Here is a 19,996-nt window from a genome sequence, read left to right on the forward strand (position 1 = left end):
AGGTGTCGACTTTGGTGGTCTTCTTCCAACAACCCTTGGCCACACACTGCCTGTTGCATACCTTTCTTCAGGGTGTCCGACATTTGGTTCCTCCAGTGAGATTCCCGTTGGCGCCTTGGGACCTCAATTTGATTCTTCGGGGGATTCCCTTGCTTACACTGTCTCAGAAGGTGGCATTTTTGGGGGCTATCAATTCTGCTTGCAGGGTGTCGGAATTGGTGGTGTTATCCTGTCGTTCACCTTACTTGGTGATTCACAGAGATAAGGTGGTTCTTCGCTCCTGTCCGTCATTCCTCCCTGAAGGTTGTCTCTGATTTTGATTTGAATAAAGACATTTTGTTGCCTTCCCTGTGTCCCAGGCCAAAACATCAGAAGGAAATTGCTTTGCATGCCTTGGATGTGGTCCAGGAAATTTGGGTGTACCTGGCAGCTACGTTTAGGAAGTCAGACTCACTATTTGTGCTCACGAATGGGCCTTGGAAAGGGTTGTCTGCTTCCTCTGTGACCATTTCCAGATGGATCAGATCAGACAGACGGTTATTCAGGCCTATTCCATCAAGGGTCAGGTTCCTCCTTTCCGTCTAGGCCAGGCATGTCCAAAGTCCGGCCCGCGGGCCAATTGCGGCCCCCAGGCTGCTTTAATACGGCCCCACAGGTCATTTGGAAAAGTCTATTGTTGTGGCCCCTGTGAATCCCAGAGCACTGCTCAGGACCACTGGGATCTCTGGATCTTTCAACGCCCATGTTACTTGTGAATACACTGTTAACACCCACCCCCACCAGCTTTATATCCCTTGCTCGATATGGCCTCAGACTTAGCCTGATTAGGGAGCACTAAAAACACAAATAAATTTTGCGCTACTATGACAGGACCAGCACTCTCTCCATGATAACTGGCATAACACCTGTTTAGATTTGTCATCCATGTGACGAAATGGAAAAGTATGCCATTTGCAATAAACTTTGCATAAAATAGTTAATTTGCATTTAATTTTATTGGTCCAAAGAATGTCAGGCAAAATGGTCCGCCTTCACGGATGTTCACTTTATCAAATCTGGCCCTCTTTGAAAAAGTTTGGACACCCCTGGTCTAGGCGCTTAGTGCCTCCTGGGCATCAGTGACGCAGGTTTGCAAGGCGGCCACCAGGTTGTGGGAACACGCTTTCACAAAGTTCTCTGAATTGGATGTGTTGGCATCTACGGATGCTTCTTTTGGCTGCAAGATTTTGCAGGCTGCAGTTTAGAGGTCTTGATCCTCTTTGTGGGTGTATTGTTTTTTTTCAGGTGGGCTTCAGTTGTTTTGGTTGAGCTCCTCTTGCCTGGTTGGCTACTGTTCAGCCTGGGGAATTTTTTTCGCACCCCTCATGTTTGACACTGCTTTGGGACATCCCAATGGTTAAGAAGATCCGGAGCTGTGTCCGTCGATGAACGAAAGAGAAAATGGGATTTTTGACTTACCGTAAAATCCATTTCTCTGATGTTTATTGACATACACAGCACCCTCCCCTCTGTGGAGTTGTAAATCTTCTGACACCGCTTGTAACAAAATGGAATACCTATACCAGGGAGAGGGAGTATACCCCCGGGACTGCCCATAGGCGTACCCATATTCTTTTTCTGCCTAATGTCCTGCTCCTGTAGGGGCTAGTATAACCCAATGGTTATGAAGATCAGGAGCTGTGTCATAGTTACATAGTTACATAGTAGGTGAGGTTGAATAAAGACAATAGTCCATCCAGTTCAACCTGTGTAGGTGTGTGTGGCTGTAATCATCTCGCATACCCCTGAATGTTCTGATCCTTGAGATGTACGTCTAGTAGTCTTTTGAAAGCCACCATACTTCCCGCAGAAACCACCTCTTGTGGTAGAGAATTCCACAGTCTTGTAGCCCTAACAGTAAAGAACCCCCCACGTTGCCTGAGGTTAAAACGCTTCTCCTCTAATCGCATTGTATGCCCCCGAGTCCTCATGCAATCCCTTCGACTGAACAGCTTTTTTTTATTAAGTATTAGGGGGGGCTGCTGCACAAAGAAGGCTTTTCATCTTAATGCATAGAATGCATTAAGATAAAAAAAAAAACCTTCTGCCTTTAAAACTACTTTATTAAAGCCAAAGCCTGTATTGGAAGCAACCTACAGCTCCAATAATTGGCTTATGGCTGGCCAAGATGAATTCAATTTATATGATGGAGGAATTGATGGCCTCGATCAACAATAAAGAACAATATCCCAAATTTTAGCTCTATTGGAACAATTTTCCACAGACTACCAGTCCCTGCGGTCCTTCCCGAGTTACACCCAGATCCTGTACCCTGGTTGCTGTTGTGCCTTGCCTCTAGTTGAGAGTTGGGCGCACCATCACCCTTGGCTTGTGTCTAGAATTTCCACCCCCTGCCCCCCCCCCCTTTTTTTTTTCCTCCCCTTCTTGAGCTGCCCATACAATCGTAATTCCTGAGATTTTGTTGCTGAATTTCGAGACTAAAATGTCCTTTATGTTTAATATGTAGAGTTCTCTGACCCATTTTCTGCTTGAGATATTCAACTTGGAACTGGTAGAGGGTATATATTAATTTTTTTTTTTGTAATACCTATATATGGACACACTCCCATGTTAGAGTTGTCCAATTGTGGTGTATGATTGAAACTTTAAAATAAATAATTGAAAAGAAAAAGATAGCAGTGCACTTCCTGGTTTGTGGGTGTTTCTAGGCATCCCTGTACCTACAGCCTCAGAGTTGTGTATCTACAATGTGAGATCTCAGGCATTGCTGCCTCTACTGGTGTCACTAAATTTGTAGAGAGATTCGGTGCTGTCACTACAGTGCTGCTCGCTGTTCTGCTTGCTCAAGGCTCTGACATGAGGAAGCAAAGTTAAATAATTAGCCACTATATATAAGGGCTACCTACAGCACTTGCCTATAATATACAATGCCTCAATAAATGCAGTAATTCCATAAATTCATATAAAGTGCATGATGCATCAAGGTGACAGTAGTAGTGCTCTGTGTCTCTTAAAATAATACAGTGATATGTGATTTGTGACAATATAAAAGTCCAAAAATTTGATAAGTTCCTTGTGCAAAATAATATATAAAGGTCCTTGTGCAAAATTAAAGTGCAAGTGCTAGAAACAGGTTTCCCCACCAGCCATGTGGTGTCTGGACTTCACCGACCAATATCCAAGGTGACTATAGATGGGTCACTCCCCAGATATTGTTGCTCTTGACTACTATATAGCAACAAGACCAATTGGCGCTTAAGTGGTCACCCTGACCAAGGTTGGTGCTGAATCTCCCATGTAGTCACTTCACTCAGGTATGGGGATGTTTCCTGCCTTCCTCACTCACAGCACGGGTGAGAACCAAAGGGTAGAGAGACTCTGGATAGCGTAGTATGTATAAAACTTGTATTACCCATCTATGGGTTATAAAACAGTCTGCAATGGTAACATGAGTGTTTAAAATGTTAAAAGCCGTATGGGTGATTAGTCACGCGCTGGAGCTAGAGTGGACGGCGGTGATTCCAGCTTGCGTTCCACTCTCTCCTGTGACGTCACTGCGTGCGTTCCCACTTACGCATTTCGTCAGTACGCTGACGTCTTCAGAGATCATGGGGAAGCAAAGGACTGCCTCTACCAAGATGGCCGCCTCCACAGCATTCTGCAGTGCAGAACAAGGCATGCTAAGTTAGTATTGGGAACAATATCAGCTGCAGGGAGACCACAGGCAACTCCGGTGACTAGCCCAGAACTAAAATATCTCCCTCTTGTGCTGCAGTATAATTATATTGTGGAATTTATGTTTTTTTAAGGCTTCCCAAGAATCCAGTCATGAATTCACCCATCGTGAGTGTTGCCATACTCCGAGACCAGACCTTTATCCACGGGGACCTGAAGACACCGCTAATATTAGATTTCCAGCTGTTGGAAACAGTGAACAGAAGCAAGCCCGTCTGCGTACAGTGGAACCAGTCCAGCCAGTATGTCTTTGTCTTCTTATTTCTCTCCAGGCCCAGCAGAACCTCCACCAACTTCATCCCTTCCACACTCTCTATAACAAGACAGACCCTCAGCATTGTCTGTAGTACCCAGTCAGACAAAGGCACATTAAAGTGAAACTTCACTCTCCCAATCAACATTAATTATTTTTAACTCTCATGCTGCTAGCATTAGAATAAATTCGAAAGTATAACACATTTACTTGTTTTAAGCTCTTTTTTTTTTAAAACATTTCTTGAGTTACTTCCTGGTTTCCTGCCTAGGCAAATTATGTCATACATCCTTTGAGACTTCAGGAGAGGAGGAGGGGATTTCTCAGCTTAGAACACTCTTCTGCGTGCATACTTGAGCTAAGGGCAGATGGATTCCAGGAAGTAAATGCTACATGAATCATTTGCCCTTACTCAAGATGGCCACGGCCAGAGATGGTAGGGGGTGTTTTTCAAAGTGACTTCTTAATAAAATAAAGCATGGAGACATGGATGGATGGGGACAGTTTGCTTTGAATATTACAAAGGAATTCAATAATGTTTTTCGAAACACAAAAAGACTCACCCAAGCATACCGCTATATCTGAAGGTGTATGAGCAGAGTGTCAGTGCACTGGCTATAGCGTTCAATGCAGATCCATAATAAACATGAGCCATCAACCCAATTGCTTCTTCATTAAGGATCTTTTATTAGTGCACAACAGCAATGACAGAATACAACTAGATGCTAATGCGTTTCAACAGAAGCCTTCCTCATAACATCATTGCTATGAGGAAGGTTTCTGCTGCAACACCTTAGAATCTTATTGGATTCTGTCATTGCTGTTGTGCAACAATAAAAGTTCCTTTATGAACTAATAAAAATATATTGAGTAATTAAAAATAATATAAATAATGTTTTTGGTTTGTGGTGCTCAGCTGCAGTGAAGATTTGCTTTAAAGTCAGAAGTTGCAGAGGCCGTTATATATCAAGCAGTGCAGGTAACACATACGACAGACCCTTACTTTAGTATTTGGACACTTCAGGAAGGTTGTGACAAATTTTTTGCCTAAAGAATATCTAAATCCAAAATCAAAATTTGTGCTTTAGCTGCAGGGAGTGAAAGTGCAAAGTGTCAGGTTGTCTTTAAAGTGGAGTTCCACCCGTTTTTGTATTTAGTAAAAGTCAGCAGCTACAAAAAGTGTAGCTGCTGACTTAATAAACACAAAAAGTGTAGCTGCTGACTTTTAATAAACACACTCACCTGTCCCACGGTCCAGCAATGTGGCTGGGGGGGAGCCTCTGTTCTTTCCCTCTTCTCCCCGCGGCGCCGACATCTCTAGTATGGGCATCCAGCTGTGACAGCTTGTGGCTTCACAGCTGGGTGTGCACTGCGCATGTGCGAGTTGCGCTGCGCGTCCTGAGTGGACAGACAATCTTCTGGGACCTGTGACAAGTTCCAGAAGATTGCAGGGAGGGAGCGGGAGAGGAGAATTTCCGCTCGAGCCGCCTAGGCGGCCCGAGCAGAAGTGGGAGCGGGTACCTGTCAAATCTAGGTAACCGCCCCCCCCCCCCCCCCAAAAAAAAAATATGACATGCCAAATGTGGCATGTCGGGGTTAGGAGGCCTTAAAGTGGAAGTTCCATTTTTGGGTGGAGCTCCGCTTTAGGCAAAAGCCTGTTTGCTGTGGATTCATTTTTTTTGGCTATTGGGATTGTCTGGCCTTTGAATCAATGACTACTAAATAAACCAACTTCCTTTCATTGTGAAGGCCGTACAGCACATATGACTTTGGAAACAAAAATTGCTGATTTCTTCTAGAACTTATGATTGCCTTAATACTGTGACTTTGCTTTCAGACTGGAACTCCCAGGGAGCTGGGCAGTGAAGGACTGCGAGATGGTCTTCCGGAACACCACACACGTCCGCTGCCAGTGCTCTCAGTTTGGAAGTTTTGGTGTCCTCATGGATGGATCACACCGAGAGGTAAATTCTAAACAAAAATCTCTTATGGCCTCTAAGAGACAGCAGAGAGTTTTTGATTTCCTTTTTCTGGCATCTCCGCTACTTTGGTCCCCAGGGCTAAAGCAGGTGAGAAGCTACAGGTTGTGATTAATCAGCTCTAGTCTAATCTCAGCACTGGGTGGAGCTGGTTTCAATGACTTTGGCCCCTTTCACACATGCGGACCGTTCATTTCATCAATTCAGTCACGTCAAAACGGATGAAGTTTTCAGCTGCTCAGCAGTTTTTCATCAGCTGCTTATCCGTTTGGTCAGTTTTTTTTTACATCCACTGTCAATGCAAAAATGGATAAAAAAGGGACCATTTGTCAGTTTACTTCCTTTTTTCGTCAGATCCTTTTTTTTTTTTAACGGAAGAAAAATAGAGCTTTTGTCCGTTTCAAAAAAATGGATGTTGATGGATGCGGATGTAAACAAATGATCATCCATTTACATCCGTTTTTCCATAGAGATACATTGATGTCTGTTTTTCATCTGTCAACGGATGGATGACAAACGTACCGCATGTGTGAAAGGGGCCTATGACATTCAGCTTGGAGTTTGTACATTCTTACCATATTTCTGTGAGGTTGCTGCAGTTTTCTCAAAAACATAACACAAATGAAATTTTCATTTGTGAACAAAAATTTCAGGCGTTCTACTTCCAAGAAAACCCAAAGGATATTCAGAGCAGACATTTTGAAGCTTGAGAAAAATGATTGGAGCGCTACAATGTGTTAAGAGTTCATATAAATATAAACATATAAACATGAACAAATACAATGTGCATACACCACGTGATGACAATGGTGAGTGAAGGTGAAAATTATATTCGATCAACACTGTGATCCACAAAAATCCAAAAAAATAGTCCAAAACTCAAATATATTGTCCACCAAGTGCAATGCCACATGTACAATAAAAAATAAAGATGTGCTGAGTCTACAGCCCAATGACACAGACTGTTCACTGTTTCTGCTGAACAAACTCCAACAAGTGATGATGTGAAAACGAAAAATAAACTGGTGATGAAGTGATGTACCAGGTAGGTGACAGTTTCCCACCACCTTCTAGATGTGCTTCTTTTTTTTTTTTTTAAATTCGTTTATTGAAACAAATAGAACAATAAGGCACTTTACAAGCCACCAGATAAACACAGTAAACAATAACAATGGAAAGGTAGAAAACAGAGCTTTCGGCTCATTCATATCTCATGGAATAACAGGACAATAAAACAATGAAACAAGGGGGGCGTATAGCCCCTTAAACTCAAACAAAAGCATTCCGACCCCCCAGAACCCCTTACATAGGAAAACATGGTACATAGTGCAAAGTCAGAAGCTCAAGGGCCATCGCGGGGCACACCCCCGACACCACCGGCTAGATGTGCTTCTTACCAGATGAAGATAATAAAGGGCATATATAAGTGATCGCTACCCAGAAACTTCTGATAACACCTCCAAACAGCTTAGGGTGAATCAATATCCCTTCACCAAAATTTCAGGCAGCTCCTTACCAGATGTAAAGAGTTGAAGAGCATATCAAAATGACCCTTGTCTTCCTGAACTGGAATGATGGGAGGTTTCTCCTGGCACTTGTCATCGGTTTACCATCCACAGCATTTCCCCATGTGAAAGAAAAGCAAGGAAGGCCACAGATAGTGCATTATCCCCAGATTAAAATTTATTTAAATGGAAATACACTTACAAAAATCTGTTGTTGACGATGCCTGTAACGATCAAGACCGCGGATTGTCTGCAGCACAATACCGGCGGTGTATAGAGTGGCGGCGCGACTTTTATTAATATCGCAAAAAATGGAAAGTGCAGAGGTGATGAAATACCACCAAAAGGAAGCTCTGTTTGTGGGAAAAAAAGGACGTAAATTTCGTTTGGGTACGGGGTTGCATGACCGCACAATTGTCAGTTAAAGTCACGCAGTGCCAAGTTGCAAAAAGTGGCCTGGACGTTAAGCAGGAAAATCCTCCGGTGGTAAAGTCCTATGGTATACATGTATAGTTTCAAAAGGGTTTTGGGCTTTTAAGGTGCCAACAGATCAATTAGAACACATATTCTTAAAATACCGTATTCAATTTTTATTTGAAAAAAAAAATATTTTTTAAAAAACATTACTAAAAACACGCTGTCAATCTTAGTAGGAAAGTACCACAGGCAATGGATCTGTCCCATTATGGGCCACCTTATGGGATAGATCTTTATCACCAAATAGGACACATTTTGTGGATGATCATTTCCATTGGGTTTCTTCCTGGAGTGGAATTTACTTGTAATTTCCCTCCGTTGGTTTAGACATAGGCTGATCTTCTATCCTGAAGTAATTAGTGAATTGAACTGGAACCAATCCAGGATATATGGTATACCATCATTTGGGGCTTTGTTTGCCTCTTGCGATACACTGATGTCTAGTTTCCTTTGGCATTATTCAAAATCCTAAGGGTCCAAAATTTGGGGTCATTGACCAGGGATTTAGGAGTTCCTTCTTTGGAAGTCTACAAGACAAATCATCACTATAGGATTTGTTGTTTTCAATGGGTGGATCCAGCAGTTCATATTTGAATATTATCCAAACTGATATCCTCCTGAAGAAGCTATATATTCACAGTGAAACATGTCGAGGAAAATGTTTGTGGTATTGTGAGGAATTGCCTGTGGTACTTTCCTACGAAGATTGACAACTTTTTTTTTTAGTAATGCTTTTTAAAAAATATTTTTTTTCTAATAAAATTTGAATATTTTAAGAATACCGTATGTGTTCTAATTGATCTGTTGGCACCTTAAAAGCCCAAAACTCCTTTGAAACTATTTTTGCGATTTTCTCAGGGTGTGGTGCTACCGTGTTTCCCCGAAAGTAAAACCTACCCTGAAAGTAAGACCTAGTGGTTTTTTTTGGGGAGGGCTGCAATATAAGCCCTACCCTGAAAATAAGCCCTAGTTTAGTGTATGAAAAATCCTAGGATGCACTTTATTCGTGTTTTAAATAATGTCCAATGTGTGTTTTTGTAATATAATACTGTGAAATACCTTCCTTGCATCGCCACTCCGCTCTCAGCTAATTCTGTCTTTCTCCTCTCATACCGTAGCTGTCAGTGGGGGACCTCAGCCCCTCCCCTCTGCAGTGTATATAGAAGCGCCGGGTATTTGATTAGAATTGTGGGAAATACCTTTGATACATCGGCGCTTCCGTGACCCCCAGCTGTCAGCGGGGGAGAAGAGGGCGGCAGATCAGCTGAGCCCGGATCGGCGATGTAGAAGGTATTTCACACTATTGTAATCTAATCTTCCCTGCGCTTCTGTGTAAATTGCAGAGGGAAGGGGCTGAGATCCCCCTCTGACAGCTACGGTATGAGAGGAGAAAGACAGGAGAGAGTGGGAGATTACCGTAGCTGAGCACAGAGCAGCGATGTAATGAAGGTATTTTACACTATTGTATTACAAAAACACACACTGGACACATATAAAACACTAATAAAGCGCATCCTAGGATTTTATATACACTAAACTAGGTTCACACTGGATTCTTGGCACGCAGGGAAGGAAGAGAGGGACATCACATTACAGCTAAGACCTACCCCGGAAATAAGCCCTACTGTGTCTTTTGGTGCCAAAATTAATATAAGACCCGGCTTATTTTCGGGGAAACACGGTAGTGCATGTATTTGGTACACTTATCTATAATATACATATATATGGTATACATGTATATAAGAAAGCTGAGTCTTTGTAAAGCAGGTATGGCTTATTTATTTCTTTTTTTGGCTGTATAGGTGGAGGTTCCCTTTAAACAGTACAATACTGTTCTAATGCATATATATATATATTATTCTTCCATATAGCAGCTGGAGGGAGATCTGGAGACTCTGGCCATCGTCACATACACGTGTCTGACCATCTCGCTGGTGGCTCTTCTGACAACATTTGCAATCCTGACATCTCTTAAGGGACTGAAAACCAACACCCGTGGGATCCATTCCAACATTGCCATGGCACTTTTCTTCTCTGAACTGGTCTTTCTGCTGGGCATCAACAGCACAGAAAGCGAGGTGAGAGATGCCGCTTTTATTCAGCAAGGGGGAAGTATTCAAATTGGACCTTGCACTTCAGACAAGGTCTGCTTTTAATCTGGTCTCCTTCCTGAAATGCTGCATAAAAATACAAAATACATCCTGTGAAGAAAAAAAAATAGATTATATACGAACCTCTACCCAACTCCCGTAGTGCAGTGGGTGACATCATCCTTCTGCTGACAAAATCTCTGGGAATGCTGAGCAGCACATCTCGCAAAAGAAGACGCTGCAGCACAGTGCAGGAACATCATCTTGTGAGATTTGGGCTATTCAACATTCTCTTCCCGGAAGGTTAATGACATCACCCCAGGCACCACAGAAAACCAAAGCAATATTTACAAACCAGGCGCTCCTGGGATGCTTGTAGGTTGGAGGGATAGAAGTAAGCCTGTGAGGCTCCCCAGCGGTTGTTCTGCTGTTAGCCAACTAATGGCTCAGTGAAGAGATTCGCACCCAGGGCAGCAATAGGAAAAATTCCAGTCCAGAAGTCAAAGCAATTATCACAAATCTGGCGCTCCTGGGGTGCCTTTAGGGTGGAGGGATAGAAATAAGCCTTTGAGTCTCCCCAGCGATTTTTCTGCTGCTAGCCAACAAGCATAGGAAGGGTGCTGATATGGATAAAAGTACATGAGGAAGGCAGCGCATGAACCACACCGGGATGCAATGGATAAGGAAGTCAGGTGGACATCCAGTATAGAAAGGATTAACAGTTTATTGGTGTTCATAACCGAAAAACAAAGTACATAAAATGCTTACATCCCCCTGGGCTGGAGTGGACAAGGGCACCTGGCAGCAAGCAACACGAGTGCGAGGAGGTCAGTCTCCCAGGACTGCTGAGCAGTGTGTGCACAAAGCCGGAAACCAGCCGGCGCAAGGATGAAAGGACTCTGCTGTAGTTCCGTAGCGGTGACATCAGCCGGAGAGGCGCCACTTGCGGGGAAGTACCAGGAACCAGGGTGGACCACAAGCTATATGGTTATCATCATCATGATGACTTGAGCATAGCGCGAAACATGTAGTCATGGCAACCATATAGCTTGTGGTCCACCCTGGTTCCTGGTACTTCCCCGCAAGTGGCGCCTGTACGGCTGATGTCACCGCTACGGAACTACAGCAGAGTCCTTTCATCCTTGCGCCGGCTGGTTTCCGGTAACAATATTTTTTATCTCAGATATCTGTAACCTCAAGTGGCAGTGTGTTTTTATTCTGGGGATATTGTATGGTGATCCAAAATCTTAAAACCAGGACTGGGAAGGACTGAAGGCCACTATAAAGAAAACAATGAAGTCAGATTAAGCTGTAGTTAATACAAGATGAACTGTGTTAGTAATTTTCTCTTCCGTCCTCAGTTTCTCTGCACCGTCATCGCCATCCTGCTGCATTATTTTTTCCTGTCCACCTTCGCCTGGCTGTTTGTGGATGAGCTTCACATCTACCGCATGCAGACCGAAGTAAGGAACGTAAACTTTGGTGCTATGAGATTTTACCACGCCATTGGTTGGGGAGTCCCCGCCATAATCACAGGTAAGTTGCACGTAATTAGGGGCTGTAAAAAGTATGACTGTCTAAAGCGATACTTCAGCTATGGATGGATTTTATTAGGCTAATTGTTGCCTTGCTTCCTATATTAATTTGCGATTTTATTATTTAGACGCCAGGGGGCTCCTGTTAACACACTGTTGCTGTTCCAGAGTAGAGATTAGTTTGTTCATCTTCCGAACTCATCTCCAACTCAAAATCCAAACTCCTGCTTTTTTTGTACCCCAATGAGCTGCAGTCAGGGTCATTCCCTACCTTGCAGCTCGCTTGGGAGTGTTGAAAGTGTTTTGTTATATCTATTTGATTAAAGCGGAGTTCCTCCCAAAAGTGGAACTTCCGCTCATTTGCTTCCTTTGTTTTTGACAGGTACCCTTCCCCACTTCCCGGGAGACGGCGCTGCGGCGCTGTACCTCGGAAGTTTGGCCCCCTCCTCCTTCCCCCGCCACCGAGCCGAACCTAATGCACTGCTCGATTCGCGTATGCGCATTAGGGACCCGCGGCTTCACTGCCGGGTTCCTTCAACGGCAATGACAGCGGCAGCACCAGACAGCCGATGGAAACATCGGCTGCGGTGGCGACATCGCTGGACTCCAGGACAGGTAAGTGACCTAATATTAAAAGTCAGCAGCTACAGTATGTGTAGCTGCTGACTTTTAATTTTTGTAGGGGGAGGGGGAGGCTGGAACACGGTTTAAGTGTAATAAAATGCCTGCTGATCCTGCCAGAAATGCAATAAACACATAGCTTCCTGTGCTGTCATTATGTATTATGGGCATTTATATAGTGCCAAACATGTATGCAGCACTTAAAGTGGTTGTAAAGCCTCAAGGTTTTTCACCTTAAAGAGGAAGTAAAGTCATTTTAAAAAAATGAGAAAAAAAAGCCCTGTAAAGAGAAAGGCATAATGAGCTAGAATGCATCGCATACTAGCTCATTATGAAGTACTTACCTTAAAACGAAGCCCCCGCCGTGCCGCCCCCCTCAGCGAGAGGACGGCCGACATGTCCGGCCGTCCTGCTTCCTGGTTCGTCTCCTCCGGCCATCTGATTGGCCGGAGGCACGATTACATCACTCCCGCGCGTGCGCGCGGGAGCCACCGTTCACTGCACTGGGCTCTGAAGGAACAGCACGGGTGGCCGTTTCTTCAGAGCGCATGCGCTGATGACGTCATCAGCAGTATGCACTGTAAATATCTCCTAAACGGTACATGTTTAGGAGATATTTATAGCACTTATAGGTAAGCCTTAATATAGACTTACCTATAGGTAAAAGTTTGTGAAGTGGGTTTACAACCTCTTTAATGCATTCTATGCAATAAGGTGAAAAACATGCGCTGCAGCTCCCTCCAGACCCAACTTTTTCTTACCTGAGCCTGATCCGATCCAGCGATGTGCACGATCGCAGCGGCTCCAGCCGCTGTCTCGCTCCTCATTAGACAGATTAATAGCAGCAGAAGCCATTGCCTCCCGCTTCTGTCAATCAAATCCAGTGACATAGGGGCAGGGCCGAATGCCCGCTGTCTGTGTCAATGGACGCAGCAGTGGGGCTCGGGAGCGAGCTCGCACGGGTGCCCCTAGGGAGAGCAGCTTTTCATTGGGGCCCCCAGTGAAGAGGAGGGGCCTGGGGGACCGGGGGGGGGGGCCCAGAAGAAGTGGATTGGGGCTGCTCAGTGCAAAAATGATTGAACAGAGCAGGTAAATATAGGCATGTTTGTTATTTTTATTTTTTTTTAAAACGGGGGTTTACAACCACTTTAACATACTTTTCATCACATCGGTACCTTCCCTTAAAGTAGAATTCCAGGCTAAACCTCACTAGTTCTAAAACTGTTCCTTCTCCCCTTCTAACACCTATGCTGACTAACCTGTGTAAAACTGATGTATATACTTACCTATGTTCAGCCTGCTCCGGTCTGGTCACATGATTCCAAGTGTTAACAGGGGAGAGGATAGGGCATTTGATAATGGCTAGTAAAGCCTGAAGCAGTGACGTCATCCATAGGCTCCTTTGGCTCATCTGTTGTCAGCACTCTCTTCTCTCTCCTGCCGCACCGCTGACATTTTTCTTCTTGGATTTAGATACAGTTTAGTTATTAGCTCCTTGCTCTAAAGCCAGTAAACTTTTATTCAGTCATAAAAGCAGCACGGTTCATCCCCTCCTTGAGACTGCGTTCTCTGATATGCATAGCCCATAAGGGTGAAACATGTCAGAGAGGGGCAGTCTCCTGGCAGGTATGAACTGTGTTGCTTTTATGGCTCAGTAAAAATTTACTAAGCTGAGTGACGTCCTCAGTGCATGGCTTCTACTTTTCTGTAACTTCACAGAGCAAGGATGGGCAGATTAGACCAGCACCCCATTGGCCTGGAACGGTGACTCCTGCATGATTCAAAGGGGGAGATTTACTAAAACTGAAGCACTCAGAATATGGTGCAGCTGGGCATAGTAACCAATCAGAGTGAGTCTCCAGCTCTCTGCTCACAGAGCTCTGAAAACCGAGCAATCAGCAGTCTTTGATCACTCGGTTCTCAGTCTTAGAGCCGGTGGGGACAGATGCAGTGTCGAAGGTATGATTTAAAAAAAACCAAAAAAAAAAACCTTCCCTTTTAATAAATTTTACTTTATTAAAAAAAAAAAAATATTTAATATATTTATTTATTGGCTCTTCCTTGCAGGCTTGGCAGTGGGACTGGACCCGGAAGGTTATGGAAATCCAGACTTCTGTTGGATCTCGATTTATGATAAACTTGTGTGGAGTTTTGCTGGACCCATCGCCATAGTGATTGTGGTGAATTTTCTTATTAGCGCAAAATATGATCAAAAAGAAAAAAACATTTTCTCCAGCTGAGACTTTATACTAATACATCTTTCTCTTCTGTTTTCTTTAGCTGAATGGCGCCATGTTCCTTATGGTTGCCAAACTCACCTGCGCGCCCGGACAGAAGGAGGCCAAGAAGACTTCTGTCCTGTAAGTCCTTTGTTTCAGTCCATTTATGTTGGCCATCCTATTTTTCTACTGGGCATAGCAACAATTCAGATTCTTGTATTTTCTAACCTGTGCTAAAAAACAACAGGGTTCTGATTGGTCAGTTGTGCTCCTGAAGAACAGTGGGGCCAAATCTCGGTATGTTGCCCAATGCAACCAAACAGATTCTTGTGTAAGTCTCCACTGGAAAGTCGACCACTGTGGTGTGGTTGGTTCAGACTGAAAAAGAAGACCTGTATTAGTGATTCCATCACTTTGTCCATTCAGATAGTCCCCCCCCCCCACCCACGGATACTTTTGCTGCACTCCCTTGCCATTTCTTTAGTCTGCCAGACCCCCTCAAGAAATACCCGGCACATGAAGGTTTGAAGAAGGTGACCTTTTTCCAGACCTCTAAGAAATACCCGGCACATGAAGGTTTGAAGAAGGTGACCTTTTTCCAGACCTCCAAAAAATACCCAACACATGAAGGTTTGAAGAAGGTGACCTTTTTCCAGACCTCCAAGAAATACCCGACACATGAAGGTTTGAAGAAGGTGACTTTTTTCCAGACCTCCAAGAAATACCCGGAACATGAAGGTTTGAAGAAGGTGACCTTTTTCCAGACCTCCAAGAAATACCCAGCACATGAAGGTTTGAAGAAGGTGGCCTTTTTCCAGACCTCCAAAAAATACCCGGCACATGAAGGTTTGAAGAAGGTGACCTTTTTCCAGACCTCCAAGAAATACCCGACACATGAAGGTTTGAAGAAGGTGACTTTTTTCCAGACCTCCAAGAAATACCCGGAACATGAAGGTTTGAAGAAGGTGACCTTTTTCCAGACCTCCAAGAAATACCCAGCACATGAAGGTTTGAAGAAGGTGACTTTTTTCCAGACCTTCAAGAAATACCCGGCACATGAAGGTTTGAAGAAGGTGACCTTTTTCCAGACCTCCAAAAAACACCCGGCACATGAAGGTTTGAAGAAGGTGACTTTTTTCCAGACCTCCAAAAAACATCCGGCACATGAAGGTTTGAAGAAGGTGACCTTTTTCCAGACCTCCAAGAAATACCCAGCACATGAAGGTTTGAAGAAGGTGACTTTTTTCCAGACCTCCAAGAAATACCCAGCACATGAAGGTTTGAAGAAGGTGACCTTTTTCCAGACCTCTAAGAAATACCCGACACATGAAGGTTTGAAGAAGGTGACTTTTTTCCAGACCTCCAAGAAATACCCGGAACATGAAGGTTTGAAGAAGGTGACCTTTTTCCAGACCTCCAAGAAATACCCAGCACATGAAGGTTTGAAGAAGTTGACTTTTTTCCAGACCTTCAAGAAATACCCGACACATGAAGGTTTGAAGAAGGTGACCTTTTTCCAGACCTCCAAAAAACACCCGGCGCATGAAGGTTTGAAGAAGGTGACTTTTTTCCAGACCTCCAAAAAACATCCGGCACATGAAGGTTTGAAGAAGGTGACCTTTTTCCAGACCTCCAAGAAATACCCAGCACATGAAGGTTTGAAGAAGGTGACCTTTTTCCAGACCTCCAAGAAATACCCGACACATGAAGGTTTAAAGAAGGTGACCTTTTTCCAGACCTCCAAGAAATACCCGGCACATGAAGGTTTGAAGAAGGTGACCTTTTTCCAGACCTCCAAAAATACCCGGCACATGAAGGTTTGAAGAAGGTGACCTTTTTCCAGACCTCCAAGAAATACCCGGCACATGAAGGTTTGAAGAAGGTGACCTTTTTCCAGACCTACAAGAAATACCCAGTACATGAAGGTTTGAAGAAGGTGACCTTTTTCCAGACCTCCAAGAAATACCTGGCACATGAAGGTTTGGAGGAGAAGGTGACATTTTTCCCAAGATGCAATGCTGGGGCTTGAGAGGTCAACACTGTTACATGCGGTGGGAGGAGAACACTCCATGATGGAGTTTATACAGGGATCAGACCCATGGCTCCGATGGAGAAAACAAGCTAAGGTATATATATCAGCAGGTAAGTAGGTGAGCTTTGAAGAGAACCCATCATGTTCCCCTCAATGGGCAAAGTGACAGATCACCTTTAAATTACTTTATCTAAGAATATCTATCTTCCTGCCCATAACGACCAATCAAGACTTCTTATGCACCTGGTGCTCTTTAAAGCATATCATTGGTTCCGATAAGTAATAATTACCGATTTGGCAACTTGGATGTCTTATATGTCTCTTTAAGGCACATACTGAGCATGTATGTTCTGTATTGGAGTATCTGTATGTGCTGTACTGGAGCTGTGTGTCTGAACAAGGGATATTATACATGTGGATATAACAGAGCCAGTATTGTGTAGGCCGTTTTTTAAGGAATGATTCATGTTTTTATTTAAAGTGAATAATACTGTACACTTATATTGATAGATGTGATCCCCACCCATGAATTTATTTCTGTTTGTGTTAAAGGGGGTTCCTCCTTTAGATGAAATTATTCTTTTTCTTTTGTATGGCCAACCTGTACCTTTAAAGCAGACTTTCCAGCTAAGGGGCTAGGGTTTACTTATTTAAGGTGCCACTTATCTCTCCACATCCCTCAAAAAAATAAAGGTATTTGTGGGAGGAGAACTATTTATATAACATACCGTATATACTTGTGTATAAGCCAAGTTTTTCAGCATGTTTTTTCATGCTGAAAATGCACCCCTCGGCTTATACTCGAGTCACTGGCTAGAGTGTCTTTTTAAAAATGGCGCCGATCGGCGCCGACATGTCACTGCGCATGTGCCGCATGCCTGGAAATAGCCGAATGTGTTCGGCCTTTCCCGAGCATTGGCGGCGCATTTGCGGTGACGTATTGGCGGCGCCGGGTGGCGCGATTTTTAAATCGAAGACGCCTCACCGACAGGTAAGTGAGACTCCTCCGCAGCCCCTGCATTTCCTCATGCAGTGCTGTGGGCATGGTACAGGACATTCTCCTGTACCATGCCCGCAGCACTGCATCTCCTGTGCCATGCCTGTACTTACTGTGCCATGCCTATACCTACTGTACCATGCCTATACCTACTGTGCTATGCCTATACTTACTGTGCCATGCCTGTACTTACTGTGCCATGCCTGTACCTACTGTGCCATGCCTATACCATCTCCTGTACCATTTCTGTACCATGACCTGTGCCATGCCTGTACCATGACCTGTGACATGCCTGTACCATGACCTGTGACATGCCTGGACCATGACCTGTGCCATGCCTACATCACCTGTCCCATGCCTCTACCATCACCTGTCCCATGCCTGTACCATCACCTGTACCATGACCTGTGCCATGCCTGTACCATCACCTGTGACATGCCTGTACCATGACCTGTGACATGCCTGTACCATGACCTGTGCCATGCCTATACCATCACCTGTCCCATGCCTGTACCATCAACTGTGCCCTGACCTGTGCCATGCCCTTACCATGACCTGTGCAATGCCTGTACTATGATCTGCGCCATCTCCTGTACCATGCCCGCAGCCCCTGTTTTGTGTCTCGTTGTGGTCCAGTTGGGTCCAGTAGCTGCTGCCTTTCCCACCCTAGGCTTATACTTGAGTCAATAAGTTTTTCCACTTTTTTTGTGGTAAAATTAGGGGTCTCGGCTTATATTCGGGTTGGCTTATACTCGAGTATATACGGTACTCACATTTCCCAGTTTTTTGTGTTGCAGGGGGTGACGTCATCTGGTTGCCAATAGGATCCCTGGAAATGCTGAGTAGCCCAATTCTTGGTAGAACATTGCAGGATCGCCTTCTCGCAAGATTTGGGCTACTCATCATTCTCCGAAAACTGTCCAGAGGGAGGATGATGTCACACTTGCCTAGGTGCCTATGGAGGAAACTAAGGAAAGGTAAGTATATTATCCAACTATTAACCCCCACCTCCCTAGGGAAAATTTTGGAAGTGTTTGAGGGAGGGGGCACCTTAAATAAGTGGACCTTGCCACTGAGGTGGAAGGACTTAAGGACAAACACTAAAATTCACAGTAAAAATGTGTAAGTCTTACGTATTAGAAATATTGCACCTCCTATAGTTTTCTAATGCAGACATCTGTGTGAGACAGCACTACCAGTATCTGACCTCACTTGTCTTAAAGTGGGAGCATAGTCCTATGCATGACTTTTACCTATAGGGAAGCTAAATCAATTCAAAAATGTCTGCTTTAACGTTATCTGAAAGTGGAACACCCCTTTTATGTAGCCTCCTGTAACCTGCATGCTACAGAATGTATTCCCTGTTGGTGGAAATACAGAAGATTTGTAGCAATGTTCTCTTTTCCTTGTGTAATCTGTATGTCTGTGCTCTCTGCACCCTTCTTCCTGTCTCCCTGTAGCATGACTTTGCGAAGTTCCTTCATTCTCCTCCTGTTAATCAGCACTACCTGGCTTTTCGGTCTGCTGGCTGTTAATAACAGCATTCTGGCCTTTCACTACCTCTATGTTCTCCTCTGCAGCCTGCAGGTAAAATCACTTCATATTTCTGAAGGCAAAAATGTTCATTCAAAGGGTTAACTTCATCCTAAACCAATATTTTATTAAAGGGGTAGACACTTGTAGCTTGAATCACCCACTGAAAACATAATCTCCCAAGAAATTCGGCAGCAAGGTGTTTCTGTCAAACTGCCACTGCAAAAAAAAAAAAAAGGATCCTGCAGGTGGGCGGAGTTGGGAAACCAGTTGCTGATATGTAATTGCCAAACTCCCTAAAGTGGGAGTAAAAACTTCTATCGTTTTCAGCCAAGGAAGCTGCCATCTTGGCCTCTGTTTAATCTGTAACTGCCATGATGCCAACTGCCACTACAAAAAAAAAGGATCCTGCAGGTGGGCGGAGTTGGGAACCCAGTTGCTGATATGTAATTGCCAAATTCCCTAAAGTGGGAATAAAAACTTCTATCGTTTTCAGCCAAGGAAGCTGCCATCTTGGCCTCTGTTTAATCTGTAACAGCCATGATGCCAACTGCCACTACAAAAAAAAAATACTGCAGGTGGGCGGAGTTGGGAACCCAGTTGCTGATATGTAATTTCCAAATTCCCTAAAGTGGGAGTAAAGCTTCCTATCGTTTTCAGCCAAGGAAGCTGCCATCTTGGCCTCTGTTTAATCTGTAACTGCCATGATGCCAACTGCCACTACTGCCAGGATACTGCACGTGGGCGGAGTTGGAAACCCAGTTGCTAATATGTAATTGCCAAATGCCCTAAAGTGGTAGTAAAGCTTACTATAGTTTTCAGCCAAGGAAGCTGCCATCTTGGCCTCTGTTTAATCTGCAACTGCCATGATGCTGCACATGTGATCTGTTATGACACCAGCCATTGGATGGTTTGACAGTTTGGTTGAGAGCACAACCAATGGGACATTTCCGGCAACTGTTTTAAGGAGGTGGTGGGTGATTCAAGCTATGAATTGCATATAGTCTTGAGTGTACTGAT

The 19,996-nt window shown here is 44.1% G+C and overlaps 1 protein-coding gene across 1 annotated transcript in view; it reads left to right on the forward strand.

Annotated features, from left to right (window-relative positions):
* The window catches only part of CELSR3 (cadherin EGF LAG seven-pass G-type receptor 3), a 305,191-nt gene that overhangs the window by 259,527 nt on the left and 25,668 nt on the right, over positions 1–19,996 (forward strand). The window contains exons 24-30 of the mRNA XM_082265193.1: positions 3,810–3,977; positions 5,826–5,952; positions 9,821–10,027; positions 11,401–11,575; positions 14,263–14,375; positions 14,476–14,555; positions 18,904–19,030. Coding sequence (XP_082121319.1) covers positions 3,810–3,977; positions 5,826–5,952; positions 9,821–10,027; positions 11,401–11,575; positions 14,263–14,375; positions 14,476–14,555; positions 18,904–19,030 — 997 coding nt within the window. The remainder of the gene's footprint in view (positions 1–3,809; positions 3,978–5,825; positions 5,953–9,820; positions 10,028–11,400; positions 11,576–14,262; positions 14,376–14,475; positions 14,556–18,903; positions 19,031–19,996) is intronic.

Source organism: Pelophylax lessonae (genome assembly GCF_965119305.1).
Source record: "Pelophylax lessonae genome assembly, chromosome: 8".
Lineage (NCBI taxonomy): Eukaryota > Metazoa > Chordata > Amphibia > Anura > Ranidae > Pelophylax > Pelophylax lessonae.